General features: G+C 42.0%; 1 protein-coding gene across 1 annotated transcript; it reads left to right on the top strand.

Annotated features, from left to right (window-relative positions):
* The first annotated feature begins 395 nt into the window (after window positions 1–395).
* Window positions 396–19,206, top strand: LRIT1 (leucine rich repeat, Ig-like and transmembrane domains 1). Its single transcript, XM_033148090.1, has 4 exons — window positions 396–720; window positions 6,617–7,083; window positions 15,435–15,740; window positions 18,199–19,206. Exons 1-4 carry the CDS (start codon window positions 599–601, stop codon window positions 19,197–19,199), a joined length of 1,896 nt encoding a protein of 631 aa, XP_033003981.1. The 5' UTR covers window positions 396–598; the 3' UTR covers window positions 19,200–19,206.
* Window positions 19,207–19,666: the final 460 nt, after the last annotated feature.

Here is a 19,666-nt window from a genome sequence, read left to right as displayed (position 1 = left end):
GTGAAAAGTCTGTCAATCTTCCTCCGTTCGGCTGAGATTCAGACCAAGCTGTTGCTGTACCACTGAATCTCTCTTCAGTTCAGGGGAAACAAGTGTGTGTGTGTGTGTGTGTGTGTGTGTGTGTGTGTGTGTGTCTGTCTCTCTGTGTGTAAGAACAATATTATTAAAATAATCATATTATGCCTTTTTAAACATTTAACACTGAGAGAGGTCACTCCAGAAGACACAATCCCTCACATTGTTAAAATATTGCTGTCTGGATAGCGAAAGGGATAATTTTTATTCCATAAGCAAAAAGCTGCTCATCTTTAGGAACATTGCTTTGAAACTGTTTACTGAGGGAAGAAAGAAACCTCTCCCTCCCTCCCTCTGTGTGTGATTCCAGGAAGCAATAAGCACCTACATGAAAATAACTCCATCCTTAATCCCCTGCCTATCCGTTTTTATCTGATGGCTTCAGCACGGGCAGGAAGATCACTGCGCGGCAGAAAACGAAGGCGAGTTAACAAGATGTGGCCAGTCCCATGGATAAAACAATAGAGAAAACCCTCTTCCACTTTGTCTAGCACCCTGGTGCCGTTCTCATGCCCAGGTCACAATGTGGCTCATGGTGGGCTTAGTGTGTTGCCTTGTGTTTGGGGGGCTGCCATTGGGTCTCGCCTCGTGCCCTTCCCAATGTAGCTGCGCTTTCCACAGTATCAACGAAGGGACGAAAGCAAGGTATGTTGGCAACTGCCTATTTATTTTATTCCTCGGTGGGCTTTGAAGTGTTGTTTCGTGAGCAGAGGTTAGCACATTGCCTGAGGAGAACCCCCCCCCTCCAAGTAGACGTGGGTCACTCCATGGCTCTTTGTTGCAAATGTTATTTCCCCCAATCACTTTGTACTACAGCTTTATGCACAGTCGGATTAGCTCCAGAGCAGACTGTAATCTGATTTCAGAGATGTCGTTTGTTGATCTTCTGTATACCAAAGGCAGAAGCAATATAATTAACATTGGTACAATGTTAGGCAAAAGGGGCACTAAAATTGAGCTTTTGGAAAATATATGTGCAGGGAAATGGTTTTCATCACCATGTTGGACTAACAAATAAAACATAACCATGGACTTTTCATTAAAAAACAACAACAGACAGGAACATTACCTACTGGTATATATTTTATTTTGCTTCCAATCTTCCAGCTGAATGCTTGTTTCTCAAACTAGCTAAGATATGATGCTTGCTCTGTTTAAGGATTTTTTTCGATTTGGTGTTGTTGTTTTTTTATAGAAAAGCAGCAACAGATGCTTCCATTTTTTTCCAAGGGCATACATGTTGATCATGGCGACAGAGATGCTCATTCAAAGTATTATGTAAAATGCTTGCAAGCGTGGAACAATATGTGCCTACACTGAGCTTGCCTGAACAGGCAGCCAGTGAGATTTGCAGGGAAGTGAGTTTGTTTTGTTTATTTAACTTTGTAAGCACTTAAAAAACACACACCACATCTCTAGTACCATATGCAGGAATTAATAACGTGTAAAATAAGGACTCATATAGTGCCGTTTGATCTCCGCCGAAAATACTTTGTATACATTACCTTGGCTGTTCTTATAACATCCCAGTAACACTGGTTGGAATTATCTCTACATTACAGACTAAGTTTTTTAGCCTTAGAAATAATACTTTGCCTAAGGTTGCCTGGTATGTGCCAGTGGCTTCTCAGACAGCTCACATTTGTAGCCTCCACATGTATACATGCCCATGTACAATTTTGCATGGATATACAGTGCGCACAACAGGTTTCCTGTTGAACAATTAAGCCGAAGGAAATGAACGATTGATTATTGTAGCACATAATATGAATATTTGGATGCTCAATTAGAAAAAAAGGCATTTTGATTGCTGTGAGAGTAATATCATCCAGTAATAACACCCATTCTTACATATAAGCCAATGGCTCTAGTAAACGTTCTTTGGTTACCATTTTAGGAACAAAAGGAGAGTTCTTTCTAATTACCATGCAGATCCTACGACTCCTTATAGAATGATCAATGCTCTGGGGTGTTAGAATATAATCTAGACTAATCTAGTCAGAAATATTCAAAGCAATTAGGCAATGGAGCAAGCTGCCCTAAGAGTTTAAGGAGGAAGGCAGACATTTAAAGCTTTAAAGCCCTAAACGGCCTCAGTCCTGTATACCTGAAGGAGCATTTCCACCCCATCGTTCAGCCTGGACACTGAGATCCAGAGCCGAGGGCCTTCTGCCGGTTCCCTCATTGCGAGAGGTGAGGTTACAGGGAACCAGACAGAGGGCTGGTTGTGGCGCCTTTTCGGTTGTGGCGCCCAACCTGTGGAACACCCTTCCATCAGATGTCAAGGAAATAAACAGCTATCTTATTTTTAAGAGACATCTGAAGGCAGCCCTGTTTAGGGACGTTTTTAATATCTAATGCTGTATTGTTTTAACATTCATTTGGGAGCCGCCCAGAGTGGCTGGGGAGGCTCAGCCAGATGGGCGGGGTACAAATAAATTATTATTATTATTATTATTATTATTATTATTATTATTATTATTATTATTACATGAATTTTATCAGGGCGATTTTACTTATAGTTGCATGTCTCAGCGTAAGACATTAGGGCAGATCCAAGCCTCGCAATTTATATATGAACTTTGAAGTGATTTCTGTTCTGAAAAGCACACATTTAGGGCAGCAGCGTTGCCAAGTAAAGCACTTTATTTCTCTCTCTGTAGGAATGAATGGTGATGTTTTGCTTATCTGGACGAAAGAAGCAGGAACAACTGAGGCCTGCTCCCAAATTTCAGTTTGCCCATCCCTTCACTTTCTCATTTCACCATTCTTAAATTCATTTCTCCACATTTCCACATCAGTTTGCAATTATTTTTTCCAAGCTCTTATGAAAATTTCATCAGCGTTCCAGAGCAAATTTCTCTTCATACATACGTACCTTTATACAATTTTGCAAATATAAACAATTTTGCAAAGCAATTTCATCCAATACAATGCATGTTTTGGACGTCATCTTTACAAATGCATGTATTTATATGCACGATTGACCCCATTATATGAATTTTTATATGCAATACTTGACCGGAGAACTGCATTGCAAAGTTTGGAGAAGTGCAAATTCCGAAATATGGCTTTGTTTGAGATTTCATATTGTTTTGGAAAGTGAGTTATCAGGTAGGTTCACCTTGAATGTGAACTGAATTACATTTACATCTCCCATCTCAACTAGTGAGTGGACCTGGCCACTGAAATTAAATTCATCATCTACTTGCACAAAAAGCCATGCTGGATTCTGCTTCTTGGAATGTCATTCTTGGAACACTGGAGACTGGCTTTCACGACTTGAGTACTTTGGAAAGACAGGATAAAAATATTTTGAGTAAATTATTGGAATAATACTTATATAGAAGTGCTATAAGCTTTTTACCTGCTATAATAAACAGCTATGAATTTTATCGGATTCTTCAGATGTTGTTGGACTCCAACTCCTATAATCCCAGGCTACTAACCATATGGACAGGGCTGGCCCACCCAAGAGGCAAGGTGAGGTGACCTCCTCAGGTGACAGGATCCACAGGGGCAATAGATCCTGATATAACTGTTCACCGACTCCTTCCCTGGCAGGGAGAGGAGCGCCATTTTGTGGTTCGCCTCAAGTGCCAAAATGTGTTGGGCTGGCCTTGCATGTGGGATAGGGCTGATGGGAGTTGTATTCCAAAACATTTCGACATCCACAGGCTGCTCATCCTTTCTGTGCTGTCATTCTGCGTAATACAAGATGTGGTCAATGCCCTGCATGAACTCAGTATGTATCCTAGAATGCATCTCAGAATCCTCTGTGGTGTACAGGAGTCCTTTGGCAGACATGAAATGGGTGTAGAAGGGGTTCCATGAATTTAGACATGTTCAAGGCTTTTTATTTTATTTTATTTTATTAATTGCATTTCTAGCTCACCCTTCCTCCCAAAGTAGCTCCAGGCAGCAAACAACAACACAGTGCAGTTTTAAAAATCTGAAACCAATATCAAGTCACGTATTCGTACAACGAAAAATGTTGCCAGGAACAGTATCTTTCCACCATTAAATGCCTGGGAGAACAGGATTCTTTAGAAATTCTACTAGTGTAGGAACAAGAGGCAACAACTAGCCAATTTTAAGCTACTTTATGCCTCTGTTGGTTTTGGTGAGTTAAAGATCTGAATTAGGCCGTGATCCTAAGCATAGTCACTTGGATTTCAACAGGAGTGACTCCCAAGTAGTTCCATTATCTTTGTATCGTTTATAGCCCATCTCCCTTTTTTCAAAGTGGTGGCCTATGTGGTTCCCAAGCATTCACCTTTGCAGGCACTGAATAGACCCAGAGCTGCCTAGCTCCAGCAAGGTGGTGCCCACACATGCCTTCAGATCACACCCTGGTTTCAACACAATTAGTCTTAGGTTTCAAACATCTCGCTTTGAAAGTCATGGGGTTGAAAAGTGCTTACCATTGAGTTATGCCAGGACCAGCATGATGGGTCAGCACCATTGGGTATCTGCTGAGACCCCCAGTTTTGGGAGGGCACTGGTGGCCACCAGAGCCAGGTGGTGTTGTTTCCATTGCTAACTACCCAACCTCTCTGGCCAAGGGTGAGAACATCAGCAAACAATGGAAATGAGTAGAAGGAGCAGCAGTTGCCATTGCCTGCCCACTCATGTGCCCCCTTTTTGGGGCAGAGATGGCGGGGAAGCAAGTAGTAGAAGAAGAAGAGTTTGGATTAGATCTCCCATTTTATCACTACCCTAAGGAGTCTCAAAGTGGCTAACATTCTCCTTTCCCTTTCTCCCCCACAACAAACACTCTGTGAGGTGAGTGAGGCTGAGAGACTTCAGAGAAGTGTGACTAGCCCAAGGCCACCCAGCAGCTGCATGGGGAGGAGCGGGGAAGCCAACCCGGTTCACCAGATTACGAGTCTACTGCTCTTAACCACTACACCACACTGGCTCTGTGGGTAATTACAGGATATAGGAGCAGGCCCACTGTAGGTGTCTTTGTCAAGGTCCTCCAGAAACATGCAGCTCACACCGGGTGTGAGCCTTGAAAATTACCCTTATGATTTCCCAAAGATTTAGCCATGTTACTTTGTCACAAAAACGCTCCACCCAAGGCATGATGGAGAACAGCAACAAGCGGGAAAAGATAGACATAACATTTTACAAGGACAGGAAGAAACATTATGGACAGAACAATTGCCACACACAGGAAGAATAAGGATATAGTTTGAGTGCTTCACCTGTAGATTAATAAATCATTTAATGTGTCATTACGATGGCAGTCGTTAATATGGCAGTTGTTGTATAAGGGATTGTTATTTTGACTGGAGTGTCATTGAAATTAATAAGATTTTGGAACACAGAAATAAAGTAAATAATCAAACCACAAATTCTAGCACACAGGGGGCCACCTAAATTTTATAATTTGGCATCTGAATGATTGGTATTAGTAATTGTATTATAGTTTGGTGTTGTTATAATGAACCTATGATTGGATTATTGTAATTGAAAACTAATAAAATTATTATTATTATTATATATAAAGTTTGTCACAAAACAACCGAGTCCTATGGTCACTCAAAGGCTAACAAAAGGATGTCAGGCCAGATCTGACCAGCTCATTTGACCATTAACCTCTCTTGTCCACCCCCTTGGGCTTTTAGCAGTATACAAAAGAATGAGCCATTAAACCCCTTGCTGAGAACCTTGTCCTGCAATGAAGTTCTCTCCCTCTCACCAAGGTCCAAAGTGGTATTCTTCATGTTGAAGGTCCCAGGTTCAACTGGTGTCACCTCTCGTCAAATGATCTTAGATAGAAAGACCCGGAAAGTCTCACAGAAGACTCCTACCACTGTAGATGGACTGATGGTATAGCCTTTACACACCTTTCTTTGTATGATTCATATAATGCAACAGGTACTGACTCCACAAAATGTTGCAATACTGTGGCCTTTAGAAGATAAGCAGAAATAACTGGAAAATAGGAAGGTTGTCAAAAGCATGCCAGACAGACGCAAGCAGGGATTCACAGAAGTTATTTATAGCTGGCAAATTTGTACAGTCAAACCTCGCTTGTCGAACATAATCCATTCCGAAACGTTCGACAACCGAGGCACAGCTTCTGATTGGTTGCAAGAGCTGCTTGCACTCAAGCAGAAGCTATGTCAGGCGTTCAAGTTCCAAGGAACGTTAGAAAACCGGAGCATTTACTTCTGGGTTTTCGAACATTCGAAAATGGAGCCGTTCGAGAACTGAGGTTTGACTGTACCCACTTAAAACAAAATAGGAAACAAAATAGGAAACAAAATAGGAAATTCTTTCCAGTAGCACCTTAGAGACCAACTGAGTTTGTTCTTGGTATGAGCTTTCGTGTGCATGCACACTTCTTCAGATACCCACTTATTTATTCTTATAAAATGGAACGAAGTTATAGAGTAAGAATGTGTGTGTGTGTGTGTGTGTGTGTGTGTGTTTGTGGAATTAAAAAGGTTTAAAATACATATAAATGAACCAATGATTAAAGGGTTTCAATTTTAGAAATGTTCATTCATCGATCCATTTGTTTCAACAGAGCAGTTCTGTGCAATGACCCAGAGATGACTCTCACACCCGTGAACTTCCCCGCGGATACATTTAAACTCCGGATAGAAAAGACAGCCATCCGTAGAGTCCCAGGGGAGTCGTTCCATTCCCTCCGCAACCTGGAATTTCTCTGGATGCCCTATAACTCTTTGGCAAGTCTCACTGTGACTAACTTCCGGGGTCTCCGCCGTTTGCAAGAGCTGAGGCTGGATGGGAACGCTTTGACCACCTTCCCGTGGGAAGCCCTTCTGAGCATGTCCCAGCTGAGGCTGCTGGATCTGCACAACAATGAACTTGCCTCTCTCCCAGCTGAAGCTGCTCAGTACATCCGGAACATCACTTACCTAGATATCTCGAGCAATAAACTGGTGACGCTTCCTCAAGAACTCATCGCTGTCTGGTCGAACCTCCAAGCGGTTCCATACTTCCCCAATGACAATTCTAAGATCATCTTAGGTAAGAGGTTTAACTATGAAACTGAACGAAGGAAAGCTCTACTATTCACATTATTTATGACCAAATCTCAGTGGGCTGGATCAATTTCTCTCACTTTCTCATTTTTCCAGTCTTAACCGCAGTTCTCCTCATTTCCATATCAGTTGGTGATTTAAAACAAATATCTGTGTCAAAATTCACAAGCATTTTCATGCAAATTTCTCCTTACACACACACATTTGCTAACCAATTCTTCTACGTTATTGTCAATAATATTTGCATTTTAATGTCTACTTTATCCCACCATATTCATCTCCGTATACTGTACATTACTCGGTTGGAGAGCTGATTTGCAAAATTTTGAGAAGTGCTAAATTTGAAGGCTGGCTGTGTTTCTGTTCACGTATGGTTTCAGGGTGTGCAAAACGAGGTGGGTTTGCCTTTAAATATGAACAGAGTCAAATCCCGCCCCCATCCTTAATCCAGGCTAAATTATTAGGATTTTAGTTTCCATTGAAATCGATGGGACGGAAGTCATGACTAATGTGTCCTCTTCAAAGATTTCAGTGGAAGTTAAGCTCAACTAACTGGATTCAGCCTACACCCCTCTGATGCTTGGGGCAAATTTTTTACCTGAAGGAAAAACTCTTTCTGTACCAGTGGTTCCCAAACTGTCACTCCTCACTGCCCTGAACCACTTGAAAATTGCTGATGGTCTTGGTGGACCACTTAATGATTTTTATGACTACTGTTTAGCAATTGTCATGCTAAAGTGTTATTTTAAAAAAATCTATATGGATTTCAAACATTAGTACAATAATATACAATAACACTAAAAAGAAGCAATAAAAATACAATTAAAAACCAATACAAATATTTTAATGTAGTGGATATGCCTGCTGTGTTAAAAAAATTCTTCAATATTTGGCCTGACCTTTGTTACCATGGATGTGGCACTACCAAGACCACTTCCATTGTTGCTTCCAAACCTACCTCTGAAGGATCTCCAAAGAGGAGATTTTACAACTGTCCCAGATAGCTGATTACATTATGCCACGAATGAACGAGGTCTTACCAGAGCTGAACAGCAGTATCACTTCTTTTACATGATGCTCCTGTGAACACAAGCATAAACAACAGCAACTTTTTGTGAGGCAACATTACATGGCTGACTCGTTTTCAGCACAACATTCAGTGCAGCCTCCAAACATTTCTGAGAGATGCATCTGACTAGTAAGTTATGCTTCAGCTTGTACATTTGCTACCTCTTATAAGCATGCGCAAAACCTTACACTTTGAATTTCATTATGTGCTCCTCACGGTAATTGCTGCATTGAATGCCTAGGCTGTCCTTGAAAGTGTTTGCAGTTTGTTGAGGTTTTCTGTCATCTGAAGGCTGCTGCTAGCACAAGAAACCGAAACTGTGGCTTTAGACAACAATGTATTTACAGACTCCGGAGAAGCAGCCTGAGATCTGGGAGATCCCTTTCCATCTGTCAGAAGATGTTTGAACAGAACTTTTCAACCCCAGAAGAGCCAGATGAGACTAATGGGGTAGAAAGCAGGGGTGCCAGTAGATGGAGACAGAGCCAAAAATAGGTGGAGCCAGCTAATTCTAGTTTCCCCCCCTCCTCCTACTCCCTCCTGGTGTGGGGGCCCAGGGGAAGGAGAGGTGGAGAAACTCCTGTTGTGGTGGCAGGACTCATTGTGCTGGCTCCAACATTACAAAATGTCAAAAGATTGCAAATGAAAATCAAATACAAGATACAATAAAGACCTGCATTTAAAGCAGTATGATTAACAGGGAGACAAGATATTCCCTAAACATTAAAATCAAGTCAAATCAAATATAGAAAATGAAATAAAAACTTCACGTAGAAACATTATTAGCAACTGAACAAAATAACGGAGATAGAAACTGCCCTGCCCTCACCCAGTAACGTCTCCCAAACATATCCTTAGCACTCTTGCACATATAAATTTCACTGTCCCTCAAACATTCCTGCCATCCGCACTCATAGCACAGACTAACCCCTAGGCAACCATTTGTCACAAAGTGATTGTCTAGTTTATGAAAGATCGCTGGCAGCATCCAGCACAATTCACAACCAGCCCATTCACCAACCTCCATCTAGACTTAACTTTTATATAGCACTTTCAAATTTTCAGAGCTTCATCACATGCATTATCAAGTTGTAAGGTAACAACGGCCTGTCATGTAAGCAAATATGATTATTCCTCATCTTGCAGACAGGGGAGACCGAGGCTGAAAGTGAGTGATTTGCCTAAGGCCACCTAGCAAGTGTATGGCAGAGGTGAGATTCAAACTGGGGCCTTCCTGATTTGTAGCTCCATCTCTTAGGCATTATAAATCAACCTTTTGTTTCAGACAAAGCTAGCAACACAGCAAAAGGTTCTCATATACCTCTCAAAAAAGCATTTATCTTTTACTGGTCTTTGCTTGTTTCGTTTCTTGATCTTTGCTTTCCTTGAAGACACCGTAGGATGCAGATCATCTTAGGGAATGCAGGAAGATAAGGGTTCTCTGCATGGTAAATAAGCATATAGAACATGCTTGCATCCTTTGATACATTGAACAGTAACCCTTCATGACTTTACCACAGGTTACTCTCAAAGGCATAATGGTATGGGGATATTTCCATGCCAAAGTGTTTCTGCACTGCCTGCCAGTCAGCATTTTGTGGAATGATCTGTAGACTAAGGGCTGATTCTTTTACAAAGACACAGGAATCTGCTTTTCCTAGTTTGCACATCATGGTAAGCCAAACTATAGCTTTCTGGTACAATGCAAGAATGCTTGCTTCCATCTGCTCCTCCCTGGCCCCTTCAGCACAGAACAGTAGCTAATACAAGGTTTGGCAGAGCGTTTCCTCTGAACCTGGGGTCATAGTTAAGGTCTTCCCTTCTGAATCACAATCTGTAATCAATAACCAGTGGTTTTCAACCAGTGTGCCATGGCACCCTGGGGTGCCTTGAATGATGGTCAGGGGTGCCGTGGCCAACACTGGCCTCTGTCCCTCTTTCTTTCTCTCCCTCCCTCTTCTGATGCCGTCTCACATCTTTGTCTCCCAAAGGCTTGCACGGCTGTTTGTTGCAGCAGCCCTGGCTACAAGCTCAGCAGGTGAATGGAGCCTCTGGGTTTAATGTATTTTTAATCTTTTTGTTGGAAGCTGCCCAGAGTGGCGGGGGAAACCCAGCCAGATGTGTGGGGTATAAATAATTTATTATTATTATTATTATTATTATTATTATTATTATTAATTATGGCTAGGGGCATATATTATTATGGCCCAGGCCCCTGTAGGGCAGTGGGAGGAGGCACCTCTATTTGGGGCATGGCGGTAGCTCAGAGCTAAGCTGTGGCTGCCCAAAGGACTCCCAAGAAGAAGGGAGAAGAGAGGAGTCTGAGGGAACACTCCAAAAGGGAGCGTGTTTCGAAAAGGGGTGAGAAGCTGCCAGCTCTGCAGGCAAAGGGTGAAATAACTGGGCTCCAGAGCTCCAAAGGGGTGCCACAGAAAGAATGCAGTTGGTCAAGGGAGTTGTGGATCCAAAAAGGTTGAAAACCATGGTCTAAACCATGGTCCTGAGTTCAGATGGCACCCTAATCCAGATCTTCACTTAGCTGCTGCATCATGCTGTGCTGAAAGGTTCAGGGATGAACAAAGTGGGTGTGATGAGTCCCGGTATGCCATTGTTTGGCTTATAGTGACATATGAATGAGGCCGCTGCATCAAGCCATTGATCAACCTAGCTCAGTAATCCAGCTCAGTACACAAATGGCAATAGCTCACAAAGGGTTCAGACAGGAATATCTCTCAGCCCTATGTGGAGATGCTGAACTTGCTTTCTGAGTGCAAAGCATGTGCTTTAGCATTGACCCTTCCCCGAGGTTTTGTGTTGACCTTTCCATTGCTGTGACTTTGCCATGCTGAGCATCTACCCACAAATATCAGAGTCGTTCATGATCCTGGGTGAGGAATCAGGGCTGGTTAGAACGAGAAACAAGGAGCGAAGCAGAGAAGACGGAATGGCCAGAATCAACCTCTGTTTGACCTGGAGAAATTCCAAGAGTCAACATCTGTGGAGAGAGACTGGCATCAAGTGTGCATTGGCCATTAGAAGGGCATCAAATGAATGCAGAAGCAGAGTCAAAACACTTTTTTCAGGATGGTTAGAGGCTACGTAGGGGACTGTCAGTGCTGTAGACACATCACTTTCTCTCTGAGGCTACAGAGCACGTGACAGGAGAAGGCAACCAGACCACATGGGTACACAATGATACATCATACTGCAAGCTGAAGCTATAATATTGGTGATCTGGGCTATATCTGTCTTTTGGATCACAGAAGCTGTGATCTTGGACTATTCTTTCTCTGGGTGATGAAGATAATCAGGAGAAATTTGTCTAGCCTAAAGAGATTCAGAATCCGGCACTGGATATTTTATCCTAAAAAAATTAAAACAGAAACATAGGGTAATTTCAACAAATAGGCAAGCTTGCCACATTTCCCCCTCTGCAATCTTTTTGGCAATGTTTGCTTCCTCTCCCGTGACATTTGCAGACTGCTTTTCCAATAAACTTGCTCAGGAGCAGACAAAGATGTTAAAAGAAGCAGTAAAATCGTGCAGATAAAAAAAACAAACCCCAGACAGTTTAAAACAGCAGCAGCAAGTAAAAACCACATGAGAAATCACTGAAAATGATTTACAGATGGTATTTAACTCCAAGTAGACTTGTTAAGATGTATAAGACTGAATCAGATAAGTGCTGAAGACGCAACGAGGTCGAGGGTACGTTCTTTCATATGTGGTGGACCTGTAAAAGGATAAAAGAGTATTGGGAAATAATTTATAATGAATTGAAAAAATGTCTAAAAGCACTTTTAAAAAACAAAAAAACAAAAACAAAAACAGAGTCCTTTTCATTGGGGATAATTCAGATGGAAATTCCCAGGTGTCAAAAAAGGTTATTTATGTATGCCACTACAGCGGCCCATGTTTTGTTAGCCTAAAAAATGGAAAATGAGCGAAGTCCCACTAAAGAAGAATGGCAGCTAAAACTGACGGAATATGCACAGCTTGCAGACCTAACTTATAGAATAAGAGAACAAGAAGAACACACCTTTAAAGAAGATTGGAAAACTTTTATTGAATATATGGGGAATAACTGTGTACAGCTTAAAATGCTGGCTGCATTAAGATAAATTCAACAGTGTACACAAGTTTTGATGGAAGTAATAATGGAATACTGAATGGTTCAGTTTACCTAAAATATGCAGGGATTTATGCTATGCAAAATGAACCATGGAAAGAGAAGTAGGGAAGTCATTGATATTTTAAGGTTGTCTAAATGAATAGTCTAAATTGTAAAACTGAAAATTTAATAAAAATTATATATATAAAAGCCACATGAGGTGATGATGATGATGATGATGATATGAAGGAGGAAGACAGTGTCTGTGCACATGCACATGTGGAAAGTGGAGAGAAAGCTTTGGCCCTTCTCTCATAATACTAGAACTCGGGAAGTTGAGCGCCGGAAGATCCAGGAGAGGCAAAGTGCATAAGCATTTAAATTTCCTCACACAAGAGGCCAATTGGCCACCATCTTAGATGGCTTTAAAAGAAAATTATGAAAATTGGAAGCAATAGGCCTCTGAATATCATTTGCTAGAATCACAGGTGGGGAGAGTGCTTTTGCACTCAGCTCCTGATTGTAGACATCCCATAGGCACCTGGTCTGCTGGAAGCCACCCAGAGTGGCTGGGGAAACCCAGCCAGAAGGGTGGGGTATAAATATTATAACAACAACAACAATTAGAAAAGGATGCTAGGCAGGCCATAGCCCTGATGTGGGACACTCTTCTTATGATGTGTTTGTGTCAAGGTGGTTTGGTGGGCATCAACAAATTATTGAACAGAAGACCACATGAGAATTTTATTTCCTGGTTATGCAGACAAATAACAGTGCAGCCAGCAAATTGTAAGGTATAGAAGGGGCATAAGAGTCTCAATAGCAACAGTCCTGATGCCTTATATAAATTCTTATGTTACTCCAGGTTAGGATTGCCATACACCCCAATTTTCCTGGACATACCAAGAATAGTGCTGTTGGCAGTACCATCTGGGTGGAAATGGCCCAAATCCAGGAAAATCCGAATGTATGCTGGTTCATGCTAGATCAAGAGATCAAAAATAACTAAATTTTCTTTAGTGATTTTGCAAAAAAAAACAAAAGCAAAAAAGCAAAACCTCAACAACTTTGGCCAGACCCAAAATAGCTCAACAACTTTGGCCAAAAAACCCCAAAACAATGAAAACAAAGCTCATCAACTTTGAAAAACAACAACAACCCCTCAATAACATTTCTGTCTGGATTTTCACTGTTCGAAGTATGGCAACCCTGCTCCAGGTTTAAAGACGAATTATAATGATTTGTTGCAGTTGCATCCCGTTTGCTTCTAAGGAACCCAGAGAGTGCACAGATACACTAAACAACATTGTTTTAGATGTTTTGTGCCCTCTTTCTGCCACATAGTGGCATTCAAATCACATGGGGGGGAATAAACCATTTTACCAAAGTAGGAACAAATAATCACATTACAATTGCATAACTGAATACAGTATTATCAAAGATCTTGAGCAGACAGAAGTACCTTTGCCTAACATTTAAAAGGTACTAAAGCACATGCAATTTTTGGCGGTAGGAATGGGGACGGGGCATGTTCTGTTACTGAAGTATAGGAGGGTAATAGGGAGAATAGTTAGATATGTTAGTGGCCTTAGTTGTGGTGATCTTTTAAGTGGGTTGGGGAGGACTTTTTCTGTTTAAATATATTGTCAGATAGATATTTTTTGTTTTTGTGTATTGTTATTATGTGTGCTTATCTGATTTTTGATATCTGTGCTATTTTACTTTACTGTGTTACTTTGAGGCACTTCAGTGGAAAAAAGTGACTAAATAACAACAACAATATACAATTCAGAAGATCATCTTACAGAGATCCACCTTCCTCATTTTCCAGAAATGGACATTTTTGAAGCACATTTTTTCCACCCAGGGCGTTTGTATCAAGGACAGAAAATGTGTGTGTGTTGAAAACTCTTCATAATCTAAATATATTAAATATCGAACCTATTTGCAAGTTCAAGACCAGTTTTGGATTACCTTTTCAGGGCATATAATTCACTATGCTTAAGGGTGGAGGAGAAATTTGCTTCCTGAAACACTTCCTGAAACAATACTCAAACTCAAACACAGCCATCCTTCAAAATTGGCACTTTTCTGAATTTTTGCAGTGCCATGTAATGTGTGTAAAAATGCATCTCTCTCTCTCTCTCTCTCTCTCTCTCTCTCTCTCTCTCTCTGTGTGTGTGTGATGCAGATTTTGGTGAAAATAACATTCACTAAATTGGAACATTGGTTTTCAAAAATGTGTATATTAGGCAGGATTGCATTCAACAGTGGCTGGATCATAAAAAACCTGATGCAGTTAAACACATCGTAAACTTCGTAAAGGGAAATCCCGTTGGCAAAAGACAGGTCTTCACAGTGCCATCTGGTGTCACAGTGTTATATAACTCATATAAAGTGCTTTCCCTTTAGTAATGTAGCTGAGTCCAGTGTGTTTCTCAAGAGAAATTTGCATAAAAATGTGATTTGGATGAGGATTTTCTTTTAATGCAGATTGCTGTGGAAATGTGGAAAATTCAATTTAAGATTGGAAAAATGATAAATTAAGAGAATTACATGTAAGTTTAGAGAGAGGGCTGTTGCACTTGGTCCTGTTTGTGGGTGCCCCATAGGCATCTGATTTTGGACTAGATAGGCCTCAGACCTGATCTAGCAGCCTCTTCTTTTTTTATTTTTAATTAATTGCATTTCTGGTAAAATTCCATGTCAGTGAAATATGGACAAAAAGAACACAATAAGAAAAGAATCTCTGAAATAAAAAAGATGTTGCAATTTAAAATTTCTAAAAACAGATCAAAAAACATTCCTTAGCCAACTTCCTCTCATCTCCTTCCATGGTTCCTTTTATCTCTTTCCCCCATGTTTTGTTGGTTCACCCCATCTATTGTAACTACTTTTATAAACTTTATTTATTTCTTACACTGCTGAAAATCTTACCGTCCTGCCAGGTAGATTGTTTGCTTATAAGACTTTTTCTTATATTCAGTAAACAATATCCAGCTCTCCTTATATTTTTCATCATTTACATTTCTTATTCTAGTGGTCACTCCTGAGAGCTCCACATATTCTAACAGTTTAATATGACATTCTTCTTTTGTTGGCACCTGATCTGTTTTCTATTTTTGGGCTAGTAACACATGTTTGCTTCTCTTCCCAGGTTTGCAGGACAATCCTTGGACGTGCGACTGCAGCCTCTACGAAATGGTCCACTTCCTCAACTTCCAGTCCCCCAACGTAGCGTTCATTGAATCCAGACTGAAATGCTTCACTCCCCGGAGCTTGGCCGGAGTTTTCTTCAGCCAGGTTGAACTGCGGAAGTGTCAGAGTCCCGTCGTGCACACATCCGTCGCCAAAGTGAGGACCATACTGGGAAGCACTGTGCTTCTGCGCTGCGGCACCACGGGAGTGCCCATTCCTGAGCTAAGCTGGAGGAGGGCTGATGGAAACCCTCTCAATGGCACAGGTAGGTTCTCCTTTTTTTGGTTGCAGTTTGTGATTTGTAAAGAAGAGTGTAATCGCATGGTGTCCCTAAAGGATCCTGCTAAATAGGCAAATGGGACGCAGGTGGCACTGTGGTCTAAACCACTGAGCCCCTTGGGCTTGCCAATCAGAAGGTCGGCGATTCGAATCCGCGGAGGGGGTGAGCTCCCATTGCTCTGTCCCAGCTCCTGCCAACCTAGCAGTTCAAAGCACACCAGTGCAAGTAGATAAATAGGTACTGTTGCAGCAGGAAGGTAAAAAGTGTTTCTGTGCACTCTGGTTTCCGTCACCATGTTCTGTTGCACCAGAAGTGGTTTAGTCATGCTGGCAACATGACCCAGAATGCTGTCTGTGGACAAACGCCAGCTCTCTCGGCCTGAAAGAGGGATGAGCACCACAATCCCATAGTCGCCTTTGACTGGACTTAAGGGTCCAGGGGTCCTTTACCTTTACCGCTGCTAAATAATTTGTTAGAAAATTCAACGAAGTCCTTTGGGCAGTTTGCATCAAGTTAAAATCATGTTCAATTCAGCCATTAGAACATTAATTGAGACATTAAAAATATATTGATGTGCTTCGCTGCCTGAAAACCAACATTAGCAGCACAACGGCATTTAAATCCAGCAGAAACCATCTGTTCCAAGGGCATATGATTTCTTGAGCTATGCAGCTACAATCCTATACATGCCTACTCAGAAATAAGACCTTGTTAATTTAATGGTGATTATTCCCATGTAAATGGGTATAGGATTGTAGCCCAAGCCTGCTTCTCAGGTCATGGTATAAAGATATACTGTAAATTGCATTAGCATCTTTCATCTGCAAAGGCATCCTGTTCTTATGTCAAAAGATATCATGGGGCCCTAATTAGACTTCTTTAGAAATACACTAGGGATGGGGAACTTGTGGCCATCTAGATGTTGTTGGGCTGTACTTCCCATCATCCCTGACCACTGTCATGCTGGCTCAGACTGATGGTAACATGAGTCTTACAACACCTGGAGGACCACAGCACAGGTACCCCATTCGTGCTATAAACAGAGGCAACTGATACGATCTTATGTTCAGAGCACTTTCCCTTTAAGGAAAAGCAAAAGCATCTGAGGATTTTCAGTGGGACATGGTAGAGGTTTATTAAACAATGGTGCTCCCAGAATAGTGGCAGGAATGGTCTTTTTCTTAATACTGGGACACAGGTGTCACCCTTGGGAACTGAATAAATGGAAGCACTTCTTCACACAGTGTGAATTGACTTTTGGACACTAGCTTAGAGATGGCTTTTTAAAGGATTCTACAACTGCATGGATAATGAGTCTATCAATGGATGTTAGCCATTGTAACTAAAGGGAAGCCTCCATATATGGGGGGAGGGGTATATATCTGGTAACCGGATTCTGGAGACAAATGGCAAAGGATGGTTGTCACCCTCTTCTGAGATTCCTAAAGGCATCTTGGCTGGCTGCTATTGGAAAAAGATTGCTGGACCACACTGGCCTTGGTTCTTGTTAGCAAGGCTGCTCTTAAGCAGAGGGATGTTCTTGCCACTGCTATGGTTGCTCCCAAGTTCACTTGGGTAATGTCTACAACTTTTGCTCAAGCACTGAGGGTGGAGCAAATGAAAGTTTGTCCAACCAAGCAGAGCACCACTTCTGGTCTCAACTAGGCTATCATCTTAAAAATGACATCACTGTAAAATCTATTCTGATGTGATGTACTTTGATGTTTAGGGTAAAGCCATAGTTCAGTAGTAGAACACACACTTTGCAAGTAGAAAGTTCCAGGTTCATTCCTCAAAAACGTCAGGTAGGGATGCAAAGTACTTCCTGTTTGAAACTCAGGAGAGCTGCTTTCAGTCATTACATGCATCACTGATCTAGATGGACTAGGTAAAGGTAACTACGGGACTCGGGTGACACTGTGGTCTAAACCACTGGGCCTCTTGGGCTTGCCGATCAGAAGGTTGGCGGTTCGAATCCCTGTGATGGGGTGAGTTCCCGTTGCTCTGTCCCAGCTCCTGCCAACCTAGCAGTTCAAAAGCACACCAGTGCAAGTAGATAAATAGGTACTGCTGCAGCGGGAAGGTAAACGGCATTTCCATGCGCTCTGGTTTCTGTCACAGTGTTCTGTTGCACCAGAAGCAGTTTAGTCATGCTAGCCACAGGACCCAGAAAGCTGTCTGAGGACAAACGCTGGCTGTCTTGGCCTGAAAGCGAGATGAGCACTGCAACTGCATAGTCGCCTTTGACTTGACTTAACAGTCCAGGGGTCCTTTACCTTTTTATTTTATTTTATAGATGAACTAATGGCCTAATTCAGTAGAAATCCAATGAAGTTATCAGAACAATGATAACTTTTAGGTAATGAAATGATTATCTAAAAGAGTGGGGAATGGAATCTAAGCAGTCCATTTTGCTGAATTTCATCCTGTTTCTTCCTTCCAGTGCACCAAGAAATTTCCAGCGATGGAATGAGCTGGTCTATTCTAGGCTTGCCTGTCGTTTCTTACCTTGATTCTGGAGAATATATATGCAAAGCAAAAAACTTCCTTGGAGCAACAGAAGCTTTCATCTCCCTTATCATCACTGACTCAGAAAGCACAGATGACCCCACCACAAACTCAAAAGGGACATGGAATGGAAAAGTGAGTGGGATGGAAGCAGCGGCTTACAACGACAATTTGGTAGCCAGGTACGTGATCACCACGTCAACTTCCCCTACCATGGGTGCTCGGTCCATTCGTGCCAATACAGAAGGGAACCTGGCACTTCGAGATCAGGCACTAAATATGATCAACAACCCAAGAAATCTTTTAGCGAGTCCACCTACTGCCCAACAGGAGCCAGAGCGCATTGTGAGGTCTGTCAGAGTCATAGGAGATACCGACCACAGTGTCTCCTTGGCGTGGAAAGCTCCGCAAGCCAAGAACACGACCGTCTTCAGCATCCTTTATGCAATCTTTGGAGAAAGGGACATGCGTAGAATCAATGTGGAGCCAGGTAAGACCAAGATCACTATCAATGGCTTGATGCCAAAGACCAAATATATAGTGTGTGTCTGTGTGAAAGGGCTGATTCCCAGGAAAGAGCAGTGCATCATTTTCTCCACGGATGAAGTAGCCAGTGCAGGTGGAACCCAGAAACTTATCAACGTGGTGGTCATCAGCGTGGCCTGCGTCATTGCCGTCCCTCTGACGTTAGTGGTGTGTTGCGGGGCGCTGAAAAGGCGCTGCAAAAAATGTTTCACGCGGAAACCCAAGGAAATACAGGACTCTTATGTCACCTTTGAAAGCCTCTCTCCAGGCGCCAAAGCCAAAGGAATGGAAGGGGAATACTTGACTAGACACACACCCGATGAATCCAATAGGTTGCTCTCTGCCAGGTCAAGTGTGGACTCAGAAGCAATACCAAAGGCAGAGGGACAGCCAAACGAGTACTTTTGCTGACACTGATCTGTTAGTGTGCAAAGTGATTGCACTTAAGCCTCTATTGGACAGTGCAGAAATGGCATGACTTTGAAGAATCACATGTCACAAGTATTGTCTCGATATGTTTGTCAAAAGAACAATGGACAGCTCTACCTGGACTGTGTTCCCCTCACAAAAGACTATGTGTACATTTGCTGGGACCTCCCCCCTGCCAACCCAGTCCAGAATTGAGTGCAGTACTTATTGAATCTACATTGAAAAGATTTCGTTTTTAATTTCTGTCTGTTGGGACATGCAGGAAGAAGGATAGAAGTGGAAATTGTAGGTTATTAGGACCCAGCAGATGATGGCTGGATTCTAGTTTCCTGGGACTCCAGAAAGGGAGTAGGTGTGAAAATATTTAGGCTGAGGGGGTGGAAGATGAGTGGGTATATTTATATGCAAAGAAGCAGATTGATATGGGAATGACTGGAGTCTTTGTCAGG

Source organism: Lacerta agilis, chromosome 5, assembly GCF_009819535.1.
Source record: "Lacerta agilis isolate rLacAgi1 chromosome 5, rLacAgi1.pri, whole genome shotgun sequence".
Taxonomy (NCBI): Eukaryota; Metazoa; Chordata; class Lepidosauria; order Squamata; family Lacertidae; genus Lacerta; species Lacerta agilis.
The sequence above is the reverse complement of the archived record's forward strand: the minus strand, read 5'-3'. Positions and strand labels throughout refer to the sequence as shown.